At 53.8% G+C, this 20,330-nt stretch overlaps 3 protein-coding genes across 7 annotated transcripts in view; 2 read left to right on the forward strand and 1 right to left on the reverse strand.

Annotated features, from left to right (window-relative positions):
• The window catches only part of ZC3H6 (zinc finger CCCH-type containing 6), a 13,392-nt gene extending 10,594 nt beyond the window's left edge, over positions 1-2,798 (forward strand). For all 4 annotated transcript variants that reach the window (XM_059840608.1, XM_059840604.1, XM_059840605.1 and 1 more), the window contains one exon: positions 379-2,798. In XM_059840608.1, coding sequence (XP_059696591.1) covers positions 379-1,880 — 1,502 coding nt within the window. In that variant the 3' untranslated portion in view covers positions 1,881-2,798. The remainder of the gene's footprint in view (positions 1-378) is intronic.
• Positions 2,681-12,008, reverse strand: LOC132324470 (uncharacterized). Its single transcript, XM_059840603.1, has 8 exons — positions 11,324-12,008; positions 10,957-11,172; positions 10,641-10,821; positions 7,314-10,496; positions 6,540-6,782; positions 6,103-6,275; positions 5,741-5,858; positions 2,681-4,782 (listed from the first exon to the last, which is right to left on the reverse strand). Exons 1-8 carry the CDS (start codon positions 11,539-11,541, stop codon positions 4,522-4,524), a joined length of 4,593 nt encoding a protein of 1,530 aa, XP_059696586.1. The 5' UTR covers positions 11,542-12,008; the 3' UTR covers positions 2,681-4,521.
• A 48-nt stretch (positions 12,009-12,056) lies between these two features.
• NAPB (NSF attachment protein beta) lies at positions 12,057-20,217 on the forward strand. 2 transcript variants are annotated; one of them, XM_059840620.1, is made up of 11 exons: positions 12,057-12,234; positions 13,999-14,078; positions 14,365-14,481; positions 15,222-15,268; positions 15,346-15,423; positions 16,092-16,147; positions 16,356-16,440; positions 17,015-17,119; positions 17,361-17,429; positions 17,641-17,691; positions 18,592-20,217. In XM_059840620.1, the coding sequence occupies exons 1-11, from the start codon at positions 12,137-12,139 to the stop codon at positions 18,694-18,696; spliced, it is 891 nt and encodes a 296-aa protein (XP_059696603.1). In that variant the 5' UTR covers positions 12,057-12,136; the 3' UTR covers positions 18,697-20,217. The 2 variants fall into 2 exon arrangements, with proteins under 2 accessions (XP_059696603.1, XP_059696605.1); XM_059840622.1 differs by lacking the exon at positions 15,222-15,268 and having other exon boundaries at positions 12,180-12,234.
• The last annotated feature ends 113 nt before the right edge of the window (positions 20,218-20,330 follow it).

Genomic DNA, 20,330 nt, shown 5'->3' on the forward strand with positions numbered 1-20,330 from the left:
ACTTGGATTAAAGACCACTACAAGGGGCCATTTTACTTTTCCTTCTCCTGTCAAGACTCAGATTTTAGAAACGGTTTTTTTACTAGTACCGATAGGGATTGTTTGAAAGCAGGTTACTTTCCCAAATTAATATTGATGGATATGGAGATGCTCCCGGGCTGTGTTGCATTCTATCTCCACTACCTCCAGGTTTTTGTGTTATGGCATTTCTTTAATTACATGGATTTTGGTCATTTGAGGTTGTGGTTTTTATGACACAGGGAATGATTTAATATCAGATTTTTTCAGTTTGACTTTACTCCCATTAGGGAGTGTTGGATTCTCCAAGAATTATTTGCTGGAATAATCTAAATTTTGTGGCATTTCTTTGATTTTTAGATGACAATGTCAACTGGTATTCCAGTAGTGAGGAAGAAGAGGGAAGCAGTGTTAAATCAATCCTCAAAACCTTAAAGAAACAAAGTGAAAACTTTAGGAATCGGCAACAACATTCCACGGAGCAGCACATGCTTGGGATGCCAACGGATCCCAGGCTGGCAAAAGACAAAGGTGTGGGGCCTCAGGCTGCTGACCCGAGACTCCGGGCCTCTCCAAGGCCCAATCCCAGGAAGCCTTCGGAGTCGGCATCCCTGGATCCCCGGCTGGCCCGCGATCCACGGATGCACAAGGTCAGCGAGGGCGGCCATCCCGGCCCCTCCCTGGCTGGGGCCAAGCTGGATTTGCACCACGCCCACGCCGGAGTGAAGGTCAAGCAGAAAGGGCTGGATGATGACGAGGAGGACTCGGAGAGGGAGCTGAGGGAACGAGCTTTCCTCATTCCCTTGGAACCTCTGCCGGGCGTCACGTTACGGGATCCCCGCTCCCAGCTGCGGCAGTTCAGCCACATTAAGATGGATGTGACCCTGATGAAACCCAACTTTGCCAAACACATTGTGTGGGCCCCCGAGGACTTGCTCCCAATCCCTCTGCCTAAACCCGACCCCGTCTCTTCCATCAATTTACCTCTCCCTCCACTCATTGCTGACCAGAGACTGAATAAACTGCGGAATTTGAAGAACGATCCACACCCCAGTGCGATGCCAGCTGATCCCCGGCTCGCTGCCAAGGCCAAAAACAGCCTTGTGGGCCGGGGTGGCTACTTGGATCCACCCACAGATTCCCATGCCAGTAGCTCCAGCAAACTGGGGGATCCTCGCTTGCAAAAGAACGTTGATCCCAGACTCCACAGACTGTCGAGTGCAGACGCTCACCACGGAGTCGGGAAGGATTCCCACCCTCCCAAGTTTGACCCCCGGCTCGCCAGAGCTGCTGCCAGCTCATCCCAGCCCTCGGAAGCCACGACTCCGAAATCCGACCCCGATGCTCTGCCTCCCTATGCGCCCAAATTATCATCCAGTGGCGTTAGGCTGGGAAGTCCCGGCTCCATCCTGAGCGGGATCAGTTTGTATGATCCCAGGGATCACAGCTCATCCTCGGACACGGCTCCAGCCAGTTCGGGAGAGAATGGAGAGAACCAGAAAAAAAGCATTTTGAAAAATTCCAGTAAAAATGAGCCGAGTCTTGCGGAAGATGCGTCGCAGCAGAAGGCTGCCTCCAACACGGAAAAACCCACGGAAGGATCAGCAGAAGCTGCTTCAGACAAGGCAAACAGCACCAGTAAATCTCAGGCTAAACACTCCAGCGCTGCCCCTGCCGTCCATAATCTCCCAATCCAGGCTCTGTCGGGGTTAATCCGGCCACAGTACAGTGACCCCAGGCAGGTGAGGCAGCCCGGACAGGTAACGCAGGCCCCGGAGAGCGATCCCAACGGGGAGTCGGATGATAAATCCTTAAAAGATGTTTTCAAGACTTTCGATCCAACTGCTTCCCCTTTTTGTTAGCAGATGGCTTTGGAGTCTTTTTACCGTTGTGGGTATTGCAGTTCTCTGCTGTTTTGTACCTGGGTTACCTCTTTTGGCTTTATTTATTTTTAAATTATAATTCCCACCACTTTTCAGCTGCTAATCTCCGAACCACACGCAGTTCTCCAGTACGCTCGAGTGTTTGCAAAGCTGTGGTATTTTCTAGAGAATCCTTTTTCTTTCCAATTTCAGGGAGACTAATAATTGACCTGTAGAAAGGAAACCAATCCCCCCGGATCATGTTAGAGCTGAGAAAAGCACTTTCATTGTAAATAAGTCATGGAAAATTCCCAGAGCTGTATATGTGTGAGCTGCCTCTTTCCCAACCACCACTTAGATCCGATTGCCACATTTGTATAGATCCAAGCAATATTATGTACATGAATTCCCAGGAGAGATGCCGTTCCAGGACTGCCAAACCCCTGAACTGATGGATAACCTCACGGAAATTAATTCAAAGGAAAGCGTCGCTCCTCCTTTTCCAATGAGTTGATGTAAGACACGGACAGTTTTTATTCCTGCAGTCAATATTAGTGTAAAAGAGACTATATCACATATTGAGGATGAAAAATGTCATATCTTTTAAAAGTATTTTATTCTATGCTGTACATAGAAGAAATTGTGAAGTACATAACTAGCAAAAGTAACTGTTCGAAGTGGAGAAAACTACATTGTCTAATACGGAAAAAAAAAAGGTTTTTATTTAATTTTTTTCCACGCCTACACGATTGGGATTTAGTGCTCCGAGTTCCATTGTGGTGTTCATGTATTTCAACGTATTTTTGTATTCAGCTGCTTAATTTGTATTGCTTTTTTTGTATGGCTGTAACTGCAGTACTTGTATTCATGGTGTCTCGACGACATTTTTAACAAAACAATTAAAAAGGGTACAGTTAATTCCTGGTGACGACTCCGTGTGCATACGGTGGCAGCTGGGAGGAGGGGGACTAAAGCTGGGCTTTTTGGGATGGTTTGTGGGGTTTTAACATAACCTTGTACCTGATCCTTAGGTCTCATGGAGAGAGTTGCCATTTTCCATCATGGAACATCCTGCATGTCACGAATTCCCCAGGTTTTGCATGGGAGAGCACAACTGTCCTCCAGACCTCCTGTCCTGCCTTTGGGGCTGCTTTTTCTCCAGAGGAAATGCAGTCATTCCTAGCCAGCTGCTTTTCCAGTAAAAATGTGCCAGCTGCTCAATCAATCATCTGCTTCCCACCCCTTTGGAAGGTTTCTCTCCTTTAAGTCTCAGTCTCTTCCTTGGTGGACCTTTTCCTCTTGTTTTTCCCTTGGCCAAGTGATGGTCATGGACCTTTTCCTCTTGTTTGTTGGCCAAGTGGTGTTTCCACTGGGACAGCAGAGTGTTTATCCCAAATTCTGAGGGTTTGCCTTGCATGGATGAGCCAAGGGAAGCCTGTGATTCCTGCACAGCAGAGGAGGCATCTCTGAAGGCATTTGTGGTTTCAGTTTGTCCTCCTGATTTGCCAGAGCAGGAATTCCATTAATTTTATGATTTTTTTTTTTTTTGTGTAGCAAACGTAGAGAATAGACATGGAACTGGGTTGTTATTTTGGAGTAACTCATCAGCCCTTTATTAGTATTTATTTCTTCATCTACTCACTAGTGTGGCTGGTCAAGGTTTTCCTCGAAAAACCAAGCCAGCAGGGAAAAACAGTGTGGAAATAGGACATGGATACAAAGGCCTGCAAGTCCTCACAGCCTGTTGTCTCCATGTGTATTTCCTTCCTGCCTTCCTCCTTCCTTCTGCTTTATCCATGGCAGATAGCTTCCCAGAGTCTCCAGTGTGCCTGCTGCTGCTTTTTCTCGGAATACGGAGGAGACTCCTTGCTGCCATGCATGTAATGGAATTCCTGGTCTGGGGAAGGTGGTTGGGATGCAGGTGGGACACCAAGGTGGGCTGGAATGGGCTGTGCCACCATGGAGCCAAGTTGTGATCTGCTGTGGTGTTGGATTGTGTATTCCACAGGGGAGGCTCCTTTCCACCTCTCCTGCAGGATTCCAGCATGGAGCAGTGTTTCCATCAGACAACTTGTGATGCTGAGGCTGGAAGGATGGATGTGGAGAGCCAGGATACAGGAGCAGCAGTGTCACCAGTCTGGGATACTCTGAAAGCTGTGAGGTAGGTGATCTTGGGAATTGAATGTTTACTCTGGATAGGAGAGAATCTTGGGGCTGAGTGGGATTTTGGGAAGAAATCTGCAGGCTCAGGGGCAGCAGGTGAGACAATATACTCACCACTGCTGTATCCCTGGATATGTGAAGGAGGAAAGGCTGAAAGATGGCACAGAGCCTGAGCACCTCTGGATCACAGAATCCTGGAATATTTTGGGTGGGAAGGAACCTTAAACTCATCCCATTCCACCCTTGCCTTGGGAAGGTATACCTCTGACACCTCCCACTGGCTCAGGATTCTCCAGAGCCCCATCCATCCCATCTCACCACCTGGGGGTAAAGCACTCACCAGAACATTCCTGGCCTCCCCACGGAGCCTGTTCCAAGGTTTTCCTGCCACAATGAAAAACTCCAGCATGAATCCTGCACACTGCAAAGTATTCCTCCTCTGCTTCCAACGCCACTGGGACAAGGAGCCCCTCTGGATTTACAGATGTCTGTCCATAACTGTATGTCCTTTCCTAGGATTGGGATGCTTTGGGATATTCCTGCTCTGAGGGGGTTGCTCTTGCATCAGAGACATCAGGGTGGGCTCAGCCTTTGCCCCTTGAGTTTTCCGAAGCCCTAATTCATCCCGGTCGGAACTTAAAGCTTCCTTGGCTCTGTGCTGTGTCAGGTTTTTCCTCCACTGCTGGCAGAAAGCAGCAACTTCTTCTTCTTCAGGGTCTGCTGGGGGTTGTCCCAAACCCTGTTGGATGAAGGAATTAGTTTAATATATCCCTGTGCATCCTAAATTATGGAAAAGTCTGGATGTGCCAATGTGTGCATGATTCACATGGCATCACTATCTCTTAATGCTTCAAAATGCTTCAGAATGCTTCAAAAGCTTCTTACAGGGAGAGGAAAGGAGGGCAGTTTGTTGATAAGCAGGGAAATTTCCAAAGGAAAATTTCCAGGTCATAAAGGACTTTGGGATCTAGATAGTCAAAATTAATGAATTAATTAATTCAGCATCAGCAAAGTAAAAAATGGGCAAATAGAGGAAGTGCTAAGTTTAATTAAGCACAGGAGGAGCTTTGTCACCCTTGGGGCTGATTGTTCAGCAAATGGGATTCTGAAAAATCTGTGTTTCCTTCAAAAAGAGGTGCTGATCCCAGGAGAAGCAGTAGGATTTTAGAGGAGGATGGGATTCAGATGGAAATGCTGCTGCAGGGAGAGGCTGGTGGTGTTTGCACTTGTTTTCCAGTTGTTTTTAGGAAAAATCTGCTCCCATGGACTTTACAGTCAGATAAGGTGGCTGTAGATGGCAGCTGCATGGGAAACTCTTGGGAATAAAGAGGATAGCTTGGACTAATTCCAAATAAAGGTGCTCTATGATCCAAAAATTAAGTGGGGAATGGATCAGGTAAAGGTGACTTCGAGGACAGTCAATGTCTGGGATGATGCAGGGTGGGCTTTGGACAAAAGACAAGCACAAAATGAAAGTATTCCAGGAGGAATATCTGCTCCAGCTGGAGTCCCATGGCAGCCAGATCCCAGCTCCCATAGAAAGACCTAGATGATAAACTCCCACAGCATGGAATTGCCCTGGCACAGAGAAGCTGTGGCTGTCCCATCCCTGGAACTTCTCAAAGCCAGGTTGGATGGGGCTTGGAGCAACCCTTCCCACCCAGATAATTCCAGGATTGATTCCATGATGGACTCACTTTGACACACGCCGCCTCGGCTGCTCTCAGGACATGCTGGACTGCTTGAATGAGGTTCTGCACGTTGCTGAGCAGCAGCTCAGAGGAGGCCCTGCTCTCCCCAGTCACCGCTTTCACCCTTCAAAAACATTCCAAAGGATTTTATTGGAAGGACATTACACATCCTGACACTGTTGTTATTCCAAACCCAGCTTGTTCCCAGGGAAACCCATAGAGGAAAGGGAGACCTCCAAATTGTTCCTCAACTCTTGGACAATACCCATCTCCCCTAGGACCTCTGGGGACCACCACCCACATTCCATGGAGAAGGGATCCCTCTTGGATGACCTTGGGAGAGGTGATCCCAGCTGCTGGCAGCTCACCTGGCCACGATGCCGAGCTGGCTGCTGATGGATTGGGTGTGCTCAGTGGCACGGAGCAGCTCCATGGAGCATCTCTGGTCCAGGCAGTGCTTGGCAAGGATGTTCCCAAACTTAACAACCACCTGCCCATCGGAAACCATTTGCCTGGCACAGGCAACAAACTGCTCCTTGCTCTGGAATGGGATAAAAAAATCAATGGGATTGGGGAGAGAAAGAAAAGAAAGCTTTTCCTGCAGGACAGTGAAGGTCCAGGAGGCTCAGATACATCCTGAGGAAAGGACAGGATGCCAAGCTCACATCCAACCAGGAGGAAGGAATTTGGAGTATTTTGCATAAATAGAGCTGGTGCCACTCTCCCAAGAGCTGGGTGACACAAGGATTTGGGATGGAGTTGCCATGATCCTAAGGGAAAACTAGAGGGATGAAACGCTTCCTACCGCAATGGGGCCCTTCCTCCGCAGGAACTGAGCCATGTGGAGCCTCCTCGTGGCCATGTCCTGGGTCACCTGGGACACCTTGCTGGGGCCACCTTGCCACTTGTCACAGTTTCCTCTCTCCTGCTTTGCAGGGGAGATGCTGGAAGGGCCATCCTGGTGCTGTCGAGGCAGTAATGGAGCAGATTCCAAACCTGGAATGTGTGGACGCAACCATGCCGAGTGCTCTCCTCCACCTGGATGTTTCTGAAGGAGATTTTGGTGAGTAGAGTTGGTGGGAGAGCTGCCCACCCCCTTCTGAGTGCACTCCACCTTCCCACCAGCCCTGCTCCCTTAAATCCAAAGCCCTTTGGAGCCATCTCCAAATGGAGTGGGGTGTCCTGCAAGCTGACAGTTTGCAATTAATTCCCAGCACAATGAGAGCTCTAAAGCACTTTGCTGAGGGACCTGGGTCTGTGCCAAAGCCTTTCCCAGCTCCTGACACCCAGGGAATAGAGTTGTTGGTATTCCCAGAGGGAATGTGTGGAGGTGAGAGAGAGTGCTACAGCGCCTGTGCCTCTGAAATGGTGGATTGGGATGGATGTACGAGAGCCTGGCTGATCAGATATCTAGGAATCCAGGGCTGCCAGCAACCTGAGCTGCCTGAGTGGCCCAGGGTCAGCCTGCTGACCTCCAGAGGCCCTGCCAGCAACCCTCACATTCCTGCTCCATGCTGGGAGCACCAGGAATGACGGACAGCCCTGCCCAACACCCTGCCAGGGAAAAGAGCTCCCGTACCAGTTCACGCACTTCCCGCACGGCTCCACTCGCTCCTCTGCTCCTGCATGGATGAATTCCTGCTGCCTCTGTGGGCTCTGGGGCTGGGGAGAGTCCAGCTGTGCTGCTGGGTGATCCTGGGGAGCGTTCCCGCTGCAGGCATTCTGTGAGGCACTGCAGGATGTCCCTGTTGGTTCCATGGATAACCCAGAGCTGTGTGACAAGGTAGTGTGCCTTGGCTGACCAGTACCACACCATGCCTTCCAGGTGGGGATCCCCAGAGTCCTGGCAGGGATCCCCAGTGTCCTGGTGGCTCTGGAAGTGCCGCTGGGCACTTCCCACCATGTCAGCTGTGAGGAGCAGGAGGTGGTCAGCCATGGATAGCAGGTCAGGCTGCGATGCAAGTTGAGCACCGGCCTCCAGAGCACCCTGGAGGGTGTTTCTGACCCTCTGGACATCAGCCATGAGCTGATTTGCCTTCTCCTCAAATCCTTCTTTGTTCCTCTCCCTCTCCTCTTGGGTGAGGTTGGACAGAGCTGCTCCAACCACGTCTTGGATGAGCTGCAGCTGTTCCTTGTTGACCCTTTCCATGTGGAGCAACAACGCCTTGGCCCTGAGGGCCACGTCCCTCTGCAGGAGCTCGAAGCGGATGGCCAGGCTGGCAGTAGGCAGTGGGGAGAGCAGGAGGGTGTTGGACACATCCAGCAGTGCTTCCATGAGCACCTGGATCTCCTCCCGGAGCACCAGGATTTCTCTGGCACTGTGGTCTCCAGGGCAGGATAAGTAGGACAGCCGGGCAGCCTCCTGCAACCTGAGGGAATTCTCAGCCACAGCAGCCAAGAGGCTCCGTGGGCCAACCTTGTTCCTCACAGCTCTGCTCAGCTCCCTCAGGAACAGGACATCCCTGCCCACGAACTGATCCATGGCATCCAGCAGGACACACATGCCAATGGCCCACCGGACACCGTGCAGCTCCAGGATGGCCTTTTCCATCCCACAGGATTCCCTGAAGGACAGTGCCCTCTCCAGGAACCCTTTGGTGTTCAGCTGAGCACGGGAAAACTTGGCTTGGAGCTGCAGAAAGCTCTCCTGGACATGAGAGGGATTGGGATTTTCCCTACTGCAGGCTGTGCTTGCAATGTCTCCTGCCACCTGCACTGCTCCCACTAAACCCAGCAGGGTCTCATCCAAAGCCTGCTTCCCTCTTGGAAAGTCACCTGACAGGATAAATCCAAGCACTTGCTGGGCTAGACCATTCCAAGAGCCTGCCACAGCTGCCAGGCACTCCCGAGTCTCCTGGATCCTTCCCGAGAGCCTGAGTGCCATTTGGAGAAGCCTGCCTGGAGCAGGGAGCTGCCCGGGGGCTGTTTCCGTGGCCAGGCTGATGACCCTTGGGGCAAGTGCCTTGATATCCCAGTGCTGTTCCAGCACCTGGAGCTGGGGGGGTACAGCCACAGGCAGCGCTTCCCGTGCTGCTTCCACATAGCCATCAGAGAGCTCCAGCAGGACGGAGCAAGCAGCATGGACAGTGTCCATGTCACCGGCCTGGGATGCTCCCAGGAGAGCTGCGATGACAGGGTGTGTATCCCCTTTCCATGGATCCAGGTGGAGGTTAGCTGGTGGTGAAGACGGATGACTTTGGATATCTCCTTGGAACACTGCCTGATCCGTACTGGTTTGTGTCCTGGTGTGGGATGGGCTGAGCTCCAGCTCCTTTTCCACCTTGGTGCTCCTCACTTGCTCCCGGAGCGGGCTGAGGATCTCCGGGTGGTTGGACCCATCCAGCCCGGCTTGGACACGGAGAGCAGAGTCCATCAGGGAGCTCGCTGCCTGGGAAAAAGCATCTCGGCTTTGGAGGCAGGAAAACCTTCCTGGAATGAGGGCCGTGACTGCTCCCAGCTCCAGGATGGATTTGGCCAATTGCTCCACCCACACCAGCAAACCATTCCTGAAGATGGGATCCGTGGTCCTGTCCACGTGCCGGGTGGCGGCTCCCACCACCCAGCGCGCCCAGCCCATGAGGTGAGCAGCGTGCCGGGAGAATCCCTCATGATCCCAGTGTTCCAGTGCTGCTTCACACCATTCCTTTTGCTTGGCCAGCTCCAGGATGGATAACTCGAAGAATTCCCTCATGCCAATGGTCTCCTCAAAGCAGCACAGGAGGCTGTTGGTGGCTCTGGCCCAGGCACAGCTCAGGGCCTGGAGCTGCTCCATGGTATTCCCATTTGTTTCCATGAGCAGGGAAGGGAGGCTGGCCAGGAGGCTCCGCAGGTGCTCCACGCCCTCCCGGATTTCCCTGGCAGTTTGGGCCTTGGCACACCTGGCCAGGAGCAGATCGGCTGCTTGGAGTATCCGCTGGGCCTGAGCGAAGAAGGCAGCAATGAGGGGCTGGAGCTCCCTTAAAATTCCTCCTGGTCCTGCTGGACAACATCCTGAATGGGCAAGGCTAAGGGCACCTTCAACCAGCTGCCTCAGGGGTTCCTTCTCCTCGAAGAATCCATCCAGGATTTGGCACAGCGTGGCCCTGAGCGCTGCCCGGTCCAGGTTTTCCAGCTCCTCCCTCAAGCGGTGACATTCCTGCTCCAATCCGTGATCTCCCTGGCCCTCCCTCCGGCTCATGTGGCTGCAGATGCTCCTCCTCAGCTGCAGCAGGGCCCAGCAACGTTCCACAAGCTCCAGCTGCAGATCCAGCCTGGATGACTCTGCCAGCAGCATTCCATGGAGAATGACCGCTTCCAAGTGGGAGCTGAACCTGCCCTCGGAGAGGCGCAGGGGGTCAGGGTGGGAGAGGAGAGCCTGGAGCCTGCTCACCTGCTGGGAGAAGATCCCACTCCTGTCCTGGGGCTCCGTGAGCAGGGAGAGGAGCTCCCTGATGGTCCTCTCCATCAGCTGGAAAACAGAATCTTGGGAGAGGTCAGCTTGGCTATCCCTGGAATGTGTCAGGGCTGTGTGGATGAGCGAGACGCACTTGTGGAGCAGCTGCAGGGTCTGGGCCAAGCTCTTCCCTCCAGGACAGTCTCCGAGTTCCTGGAGGTGCTTGGCCGTTAGGCGGCTCAGCAGGAGCATGGCCTCAGAAAAGGCCTGGAATGCAGCCAGCAGCCCTGGAGTGTCCCGGGCATCCCGCAGCACGCTCAGGCATTCCAGGAGCCAGCTGGCAGCGCCACTGATCCTCCTCATCCCTGCAGCCTCTTCCAGCTGAAGGATCTAAACAGGAAACCAGGCAGAAAAGACTCTCAGGTCAGGAATTCCCATTCCCGTTCCATCCCTGGGGGGCGGAGGAGGTGTGGTTTGCTCCATGGATCTGCTGGACCTTCCCCCTGCTGGTGTCCCCTCCCGGTGTCCCCTCACCTTTGCTGTCTCCATCAGAGTCCTCCTGGCGGCCGCTGCCAGGTGCTCTCGGTGCCGAGGGCTGTCCGGATGCTCCTGGAGCTGGAATGCTGCCAGCACCATGTCCCTCCCAGCCTGGAGCAGGGATTCACCCACAGGACACATCTCCGTGCTCCCTTCCTGGTCAGAATCCTCGGACAGCCTGGAATGGAAGGACTGGGCTCAGCACTATTCCCCACTCCCAATACCACCTCTCCAGGAGGATGCAGGCTCCCTGCCACCTTTTCCACCTCTTCCCAGCCCCCAAATCCATCTGGGAGACTCCCATCCACCTCACCTCCTTGCCACAGCAGCAAGTTCTTCCATAGCTTTGGCTAATTTTCCTGCCTTTTCCCCCAAAGTGGGAAAGGCCGGACAAATCCCATCTTCCCGTTGCAGGGCGAGGAGGAGGTGGCAGAGCTCCACAGCCATGGGGCAGAGAATTCCCTGGACAGCTTTGTTTTCTGTTGGGAGCCCGAGTTCACAGAGAGAAAAAGGCTCCATGTTTTCCTGCCTGGAAAAGGGAAAAACCCCCTGGGGTTAATTTGGATCCAGTGTGGAACTGTTTCCAGTTTTCCCAGGGAGCTTGGATGGGGATGGCAGTTCCTGGCTTGGGAAACGCTCCCGGCTTTAATTTCGCCCAGCCCTGAAACCAGGTCACTCACCTGGAATTCCTGGGACACGGGAGCCGGGATTTCCTTTCCCGAGGGAGCATCACAGGGTGTTCCCGGCACTGCAGAGCCGGCATTCCCTCACAGGGAGGGACTGTGGACAGCGGAGCCGGGGGAAGCGCGAGGTCTTTCCTCCCCAGTTCCCGCGGTTCCCGGGACGCCATGCGGGACGTTCCCATGGGAGCGACGCCGGGATGCGCCGGCGTCGCCATGGAGACAGCGGGCGCGGGGCGATGGCGTCACGCCACGCGCCGGCCGCGGGGCACGCCGGGAGTTGTGGTTCGGCGGGTTCCGGTTATGGGATTCCCTCGGCCCGGGCGCGCAGGGGAGGGATCCGGCAGGAATATCCCAGTTTTCCCCGTACAGGGCTCACTCCTTCCAGGGGCGTTTTTGAACAACTTAAATGTGCGCTCATGTAACGGGGGCAGGACACAGGTGACCCTTTTCCTGATTATCCTTAGTATGGAATATTCCCAGGTGAGGTAATTCCCTGGAAACTCGGAGAGTGACATAAATAACCTTCGGGATAAGGACTGATCTGCCACAGATCCCACCTCCAGCTGGGATCCCACTCCCATTCCAGCAGCATTCCTTTGATTTAGCTCCCGAAGGAATCCCGCTCTGGGAACAGCCCGAGGGCCGCGGCTGCGCGGGTCCCACCCGCCGGGAGGAGCCGCTCATCCCCGGATCCCGCATCCCGCATCCTGCGCGCGCCCCGCCCCGCGCACGCGCCCGGCGCGCTCCCGGTGCCGCGGCGGCGGAGGAGGAGGAGGAGGAGGAGGAAGGAGAGCAGGAAAAGCGGGAGCGATGGACAGCGCCGGCAAGGAGCGGGAGGCCGTGCAGCTCATGGCGGAGGCCGAGAAGCGGGTCAAGGGCTCGCACTCCTTCCTGCGGGGGCTCTTCGGGTGAGCGGCCCCGCATCCCCCTTCCCACCTCCTGCTCCCCCCTTCCGTCTCCTGCATCTCCACCACCTTCCCCGGCTCTGGATCCACCTCTCTAGCTCTTGTCCCCCTTCCAGCCCCTTCACACCCCCATTCCCAGCTCCTGAATCACCCCCTGTGCCCCTGTCCCCCCTCCCATCTCCTGCATCCCTTCCTTCCCCATCTCCTATATCCGCCCCCTTCCCTGTTTCCTGCCCCCCTTTCCCATCTCCTCCATCCTCTCCTTGCCGACCTCTTCCCCCTTTTTCCTAACTCCTGCCCCACAGTGTGGGTGAGAGTTTTCCTTATCCCTGCCAGAGCACAGTGGGGGGGGCACACGGCGCGCTCCCATCCCGATCCAAGCCCGGATCCCCCTGGATCAGCCCCTCCTGGCCATCCATGGCTGCAGGGATGTGACGGGCGCGCTCGGCCTCTGCGGCTCCTGTCCCCTCCCCGCGCTCATCCCGGCCTTATCCCGGGGGGAATCATCTCCCGGCATCCCCGGGATTCGCCCTGGCACGGATGGGCTCTCCCGAAGTGCCAGGGAACCCCGGCCCCCCGGGGCTGCGGCCGGCCTTATCCCAGAAAATGGCAGAGCGTCCTTTTCCCTGGGCCTGGCTGCTCCGGGCTGGCTGTTCCTGGGGGTGTGCCTGGAAACGGGGTGGTTTGGCCACCTCACTCCTGCTTTTCTTCCGTTTTTTTAAGGAAAGAACAATCCCGGAGCGATGCGCTGTGAAAGCCGGGAGGTTTTTATCCATCAGCCCGGAAAAATCGGCTGCGGCCGCCCTAAAATCCACAAGTTTTAAATAGAAATTTCTCTCTGGCCTGTAGCAGATTAATCAGTCAGGGCCTGCTCCAGGAGCGTAATCCGGGCGGCAAATTCCTGAAAATCCTTGAAGGGAACAGGCAGAGATTTTGAGAGAAGAATTTTTAATTTTCAGGGCTAAAAACAGATGGAGGGAAAAAAAGAGGAAGGAGAGGTGGGGGGTGGGGGTGACTCGGCTCTTGGCACCTTCCCTGCAAACGGGATGTCCAGGTCTCCCAAATGCCTTCTTCCCACTTGGGCTCTTCCTGGAATTGCTCCATCACCCTGCACAAGAGCTGTTATTCCTTTATTTCTAATTTTCTGGGATTAAAAGGCTGGGACCTGCCCTGTTCCAGAGGCCTCTCTGAGTGTAGCATTCCTCGGTGCCACCTCCATTGGCTTTGGCTTGTGCCAGAGGTGCCTTCCAAGGGCAAGGAGGGATCCAAAAATCCCTCCTGTGCTTCCAAACCGACTGTGCTCAGCTGCCAGAGGGAGAGAGCGAGGGGAGAAAAGTGCCAGAATTCCCAGGGGATGGAAAAGAAAATGGAATAATCCCTGAACAGCAGTGTGGATGTGGCACTTGGGGACATGGATTTTGGGGGAATGTTGGGATTTTCCAACCTTAAGGATTCTGGGATTCCTTTTTTTTCTGTGGGAGCAGAGCTTGATCCCACCTGGCTCCTGTCAGGGAGTTATGGAGAGCAAGGAGATCCCCCCAGAGCCTCTTTTCCCCCAGGGTTTCCATGAAAAATCTACATTTCCTTACCAAAAATGTGACCTTTGGCATCTCGGAATTCCGGGAGAGCCCCCAAATCCAGCATTCCCCTTTCAGTGTTCTCACATGGGGAGTGGAGAGGCCAAGATTCCCAATTCCCAATCCCAGTTTTTGCTCTGGAGCCATCCCCTCCCCACCTGGCCTCAGGAACATTCCTGCTGCTTTCCAGGGGCAACACCCGTGTGGAGGAGGCCTGTGAGATGTACACCAGGGCTGCCAACATGTTCAAGATTGCCAAAAACTGGAGTGGTGAGTCCAAATCCTGGGATCTGGTGGGGCGTGGGTGATCCCAGAGCGCCCCAACGTCTTCCTGTGAATTATTCCATGGGGAATGGTCTCTGTGTCCGTGCAATTCCTGTTTAAATACGGGGAGAGTGGACAAAGGGAGTGAGCTGAAGGGTCTTGGAGGAATTTTAAGATGCCAGCTGGTGATGCTTCTTGGGAAGCCCTCATCCCTGAATCTCCCCAGGTCCTGGAAGCAGCACATTCCCTCTCACTCACGGGATTCACGGGATGGGTATTCCCTCTTTTCCAGCGGCAGGAAATGCCTTCTGCCAGGCAGCCAAGCTGCACATGCAGCTCCAGAGCAAGCACGACTCAGCCACCAGCTTTGTGGATGCTGGGAATGCCTACAAGAAAGCAGATCCGCAAGGTAAGGCAGCGGAACCCGGCAGCGGAACGTGGGATTGCTCCCAGCCAAAGGCTCACTGCTGGCAGAGCCTCATTCCTGCTTTTCCAGGAGGTGCTTTGGGATGATGCGGGAGGTCAGCGCTATCCTGGTGTCTCCTCTTGGTGTTTGGTGGGATTTGGGATGCTGCAGGGTATTGGGACTTTTGGCAGCGTCCATCCTGGTTTGGCTTGGCTTTAGGGAATGGCTTCCTGAGGAATGGCTTCAGGCAGTCACTGGGCTGGATTGTAGGAGGAGCCCTACTGTGTTCCCGAGGCTTTCCCCAGTCCTGGCCTTTGTTGGGATGAGAATAAAGGATCTGGGATTCTTTCAACCAGGCTGTGATTTTTGGGAAGGTCTCCAATCCACTTTTCCCTAGCTAGATCTGGAAGCAAACTCCCCACCTCCCACCAGCATTATCCCAGGAGACTCGGGAACAAACTCAGGGTGGATAACACCCTTTTGGAGTGGTGAAACTCCCAAATTCTCTGGAAAACAGCAGCGTTTTGAAGTTGATCCCTTGGAGTTTGCTCCACTGGGGGATGCAGACAGCAAACTCGGGATTGGGTCATCCTGGTGTTTGTTCCCTTTGGGAATTGCTGGGGGTGCTGGGGCTGAGGTCATTCCAGAGGTTGCTCTGTAGGCAGATATTCCCTGGAGCAGGTGCCGGGTGGGATTTGGGAGTGGGACGTGGCTGACGCTGTTGTCTCTCACACACGCTGCAGAGGCCATCAACTGCTTAAACGCAGCCATCGATATCTACACGGACATGGTAAGGCCCCGCTCCCGGGAACGCCGCGCGGCTTCCCGGGAACGCCGCGCCTCATCCCGCTCCCCTCCCGTCCCCAGGGCCGCTTCACCATCGCTGCCAAGCACCACATCACCATCGCTGAGATCTACGAGGCCGAGCTGGTGGACATCGAGAAGGTGAGGGGGCGTTGGTGACATCATCAGTGGCATCACTGGCACGGCTTTCCCAGAAAACCTGTGGTTGCCACATCCCTGGGAGTGTCCAGGGCCAAGCTCTGGAGCAGCCTGGGATGGTAGGAGTTGTTCCCCCCAGTGGAAGGGGATCACCGTTGAGATCTCTTCCAGCCCAAACCGTTCTGGGATTTCCTTGCCCTGAGCTCAAGAATTCCCTTCTCCCATCCAGCACCGGAATTCCTGGTGTAGGTGCAATCCAGCCCTGAGTTGGAGTTAGTGCTTTTCCCAGCCTGGAGGCTTTCGTGGAGCAATCCCGAGTCTCTGGTGTGTCCCTGTGCCAGCAGCACTGGCTGAACTCCGGTGAGAATCCACCTCGATGTTTCCCGCTGGAAAAGCTCTTTGGGAGTGTCATGGAGCCATTTTAGTCACTTAGTTCCCACTTCAGCACTGATTCCCTTGTTCCCACTTCCAGACTCTCTGAGCAGGAATCCCACTGCAGATCTGCTGGAATTTTGCAGGTTAAAACTGGATGGGATTTAGGGGTTATTTTCCAGGCAAGGATTTCACTCCTTGGCTCCGCTCCATGGGATCCCATCTCTCTCCCTGAATGTTGGTGCTGTTCCCTGGGGTGCTTTATCCCGGGATGACTGATCCCACATTTCTGTCCCCAGGCCATCGCACACTACGAGCAGGCTGCGGATTACTACAAGGGAGAGGAATCCAACAGGCAAGTCCTTGGGATCAGTGGGAAGGGCTGGAACAGGGATCCATCCTGGACACTCCCACAACCAGCACACTTCTAATTTGGGCTGTTCCAAGACAACTCCTCTAAATCCCAGCTGTGGGTTCCCACTTTTCTCTCTGGGAAGGGATGCTGGGGCGTGGGCTGGTGAATTCCTGGGATTCAGGGCCTGATTTTCGGGATGTGGTTGCAGCTCAGCCAACAAGTGTCTGCTGAAGGTGGCGGCCTATGCAGCACAGCTGGAGCAGTACCAGAAAGCCATCGAGATCTACGAGCAGGTCAGGAGCCAAATCCCATGGGAATAGCACCTCTTCCCAAGGAACAGGGCTCAGGGGTTGGCAAAACTGCCAGAATAAGGGAATTGTTTGGGCTGGAAAAGCTCTCTGAGGTCAGAGTCCCACTGTTCCCCCCTCATGGCCAAGTGTCCCCAAGTGCCATATCCATGATTTTCAGTGTTTCCAGGAAAAGGTTGGGAGAAATCCATAAAAATTCCCCTTTGAAAGTATTTTCAACTCCCTCTGGCAGAAAATTCCCTCCTGGATTTATCAACTCTGCCTTTTGTTGCATATTTTACCTGCGAATACCAGCAGTGCTGCTTGGTGCTTCCAGAAGGTTAATCCTGGAGCAGCTTTTTCCCAAATGGATTTTTTTCCATTTCCTCATCAACCAAGGATCAGCCTGGTGGGATCTGACTTCCCTTGGGATGAGTTCAAAACTTCCCTGCTTCCCAACAGCTTTTTGGCATTTTTTCCATGCCTTTTATTCCCAGCCCTGTGGCTCAGGGTGGAATATGAATTGGTTAAATCCAGGCTTTCCTTTCCTGCCCCTTTTTCCCATGTTTTTTTTGTCCAGGTGGGAACAAACACGATGGATAACCCTTTGCTCAAGTACAGCGCCAAAGAATATTTCTTCAAAGCTGCTCTGTGCCACTTCATCGTGGATGAGCTGAATGCCAAGGTCAGTTATCCCAGAATTCCCAGTTCCTCCTCACCAGCCTCAGCCAGCTGGGAGAAGCTTGATGGGCTCACAGCTATGACCCCAAAATCCCTGATCCCTCCTCAGCAGTGGCTGGAATTCTTGATGTGCCACTGTCACGTTGGATTCTTGGTGGATACTTTCCCAAGTTTGAGGACAGGAAGGCAAGTCCTGGGAAAAAAAAAAAGGAATGGTGTGTGAAGGGATCTCTTCTCTCTTCCAGCTTGCGCTGGAGAAATACGAAGAAATGTTCCCGGCTTTCACAGATTCCCGGGAATGCAAGCTATTGAAAGTGAGTAACCAGGGGGATTTCTCACTTTTTCAGGGGTTCTCTCCTTTATCCCAGCATTTTAGAAGACATCAGCCTCACTTTTCCCTGGGTTTGGCCCAGATCCCCAGTGGTGGTGGGTGCTTTTCATGGGTCTCTGTTCCCTGGGATGAGGTGCTGGAGTGGGAACATGCAGGAATAGAGCATTCCCTAATTTTTTCTGGTGTTTTCCCAGAAACTGCTGGAAGCTCATGAGGAGCAGAACAGTGAGGCCTACACCGAGGCTGTGAGTACCCATGGGTGCACTTGGGAATGTTTCTTCTTCCCTCTCTTTTTTGGGATGCCTGAGCCCTGTTCAGTATTTGGGAAGCTGCAGAGAGGGGCCGGGGACAGCTGCTCCAGCAAGGTCCCAGCTTCCTCCTTTGACATTCCTGGGTTTTCATGGAGAGTTGAGATCCTGCCTGGGTTGGCTACAGCTCCTTTGGAGTTTGACAGGAGCTTAAAGAGCTCAGGCTGGGTTTGGAGAGACTTTTCTCTGGACTACGGCCCTGTGCCTTTTCCCTTTTTTCCTTGTTTTTTTTTCTTTTCCTCTATTCCCTTTTTTTTTCCTCTGCTTTCCCTTGTTTCCCCCCCACTTTTCCTTCCTCCTTTTCACCCCCTTCCCTTTTTCCCTCTTCCCTCTTTCTTTCCCTTCCCCCATTTCTAGCCCCCTTTTTTCCTTTCCCTTCCTGTTTTCCCTTTCCCCTTGCATTTTTCCTCCTTTCTCCTTGGTTTCTTCCCCTCTTGTTTTTCCCCCCTTGTTTCCCCCTGCCTTTCCCCTTGGTTCCTTCCCTTTCTCCTCTTCCCCTTTATCCTCTCTTCCCCTTTTCCACCCTTCCCTTTTTTCCCCCTTTCCCCTTGTTTTGCTTTTGCCCTTGTTTCACCTTTGCCCTTGCTTCCCCTTTGCCTTTATCCCCTTTTTTCCCTTATTTTTCCCTCCATTTCCCCTTTTTTCCTTTTCCCCTTGTTTTCCCCCCCCCTTTCCCTTTACTGTCCTTCTTTGCATCCCCTTTTCCTTTTCTCCCCTTTTCCTCTCCCCTTTATTCCCAGGACGAGCCCATGTCTGCCACCTCCCCCCATCCCCGCCGCATTCCCGCCTCATCCCCTTTCCCGCCCGCTCCCTGATCCACGTTTTTGCCGGTGCCAGGTGAAGGAATTCGACTCCATCTCGCGGCTGGATCAGTGGCTCACCACGATGCTGCTGCGCATCAAGAAAACCATCCAGGGCGAGGGCGACGGCGACCTCAAGTGACGCCCGCGGGCCCTTCCCGCCTCCAGCCGAGGACTTTTCGGGAATTCCCGACCCAATCCCGCGCTTTCTTTCGTCGCTTCCCACTCCCATGGCTCACTGTGTTTCTTTAGCCCCCGCTCTGTGGTGACGCTCCGGGCGGATGCCAGGCGGGAGAAGCCCTTGGAGTGGAATTCCTCCTTCTCCTCCTCGGGTTTGGTCCCGCCCATCCCGGTGCCTGCACTCGCAGCTCCCGGTTTTCCTGCTGTTCCGTTGATTCCAGCATGTAAATATTCCATCCAGGCCAGCACAGTACCAATGAGCGCTTCCAGTCCGTTGTGTTCCCATTTTCCCGTTCTCAAGTGTTGGATACACTTGGATTTGGGGGTCTGGAAGTGGTGCTAGGCAGAGGCTTTGGGAATTGGGAATATCCCGCACACCCCCACCACACCATAGGCATTCCAGGAGCCTAGGATCGGTGACGGCCCTAGGTCCTGGTTGGTTTCCATCTTTCTTGGATTGATTTTCCACTTTAGTTCGTGGTGCATCCCATCCCTTCACTTCCAAATAATTCCACCTGAGGAAGGATCTATTTTTTTACCTCACCCTCTGCGTGTGCCGGGCACAATCCCTAAATTCTGACCCGTCAGCTGCACGTGGGTGTGGATCCCACAGGAGCCTTGTTGGAATTCGGGTGGCAGGGGGGCACAGTTTGCTTGGGAAAAGTTGAAAAATTCCTGCAGGAATTGATGGGTGTGTTGTTAAGGAGAGAGGAATGAGCTGCCTGGTTTTTCCAGGATGCATCGGAGGCGTCGGGAGCTTGTGCAATTTGTCACTCTGGGAAGAGTGAAGTCATTAATTAAGGGCTGTTCTGGAGGCTCCGGGCAGCCCCAGCCCCTCTTTCCTCTGGAAGAAGTCAGCTTGGAATGTTGGGCTTTGGATAGAGCTTGGCTTGTTGGGCTCTGAAGTTCTGAAAACCAAAAATCCTGATCCATGCCAAATTCTCCTTGGTTTGGTGTTTTCCCACCCTTCCCGATCTCTGTTTCCCACAGGTCCTTGTGTTCATCCCAAACATCCCAACCAGATGGAAAAGCCCAGGCTTGGGAGGCAGCAGGGGGGGAATCTCCCAGCTCCAGGCTTGGAAGCACACGGAGTTCATCCATTCCCACCCTTAGGAATGGCTTTATCAGGCGTCCAGCACTGTGGGAGCCGGGATGAGGGGAAGCACAGCTTGGGAGGCTCCACTTTTCCCGGTGTTTTTTCGGTTCTGTTGCCGTTCCCTGTGTCGGTGTTGTAGGACAGGAGGAGCAGGAGGGCTGTTACTCCATCCCTACACCTGGTAGTTGTGTGTGAGTAGCTCCAGCATGTCCTCTGCTGTATCCATGGTGAATTGTGACGGTTCCCAGGTGACAATTCCGCCACTCCCGCTGTATTCCCGCCCCACCTCCATCACTCTTGGAAAACTTATTTAAGGAAACGGCCTTAGCAAGAATATCATGTTTGGTGTGAATCTGTACATGAATAAAGTGAAAATCATGGATGGAAGGAGGGAGAAGTGGTTCTTCTGGAAAACTCAAAAGGCTGGAGCATGGTGGGATGATGGAGGCTGGGAGGGGGTGTGATGCCTTCAGTTCCTGTTGGGAATCAGGGAATGGTGT

Source organism: Haemorhous mexicanus, chromosome 3 (genome assembly GCF_027477595.1).
Source record: "Haemorhous mexicanus isolate bHaeMex1 chromosome 3, bHaeMex1.pri, whole genome shotgun sequence".
Lineage (NCBI taxonomy): Eukaryota > Metazoa > Chordata > Aves > Passeriformes > Fringillidae > Haemorhous > Haemorhous mexicanus.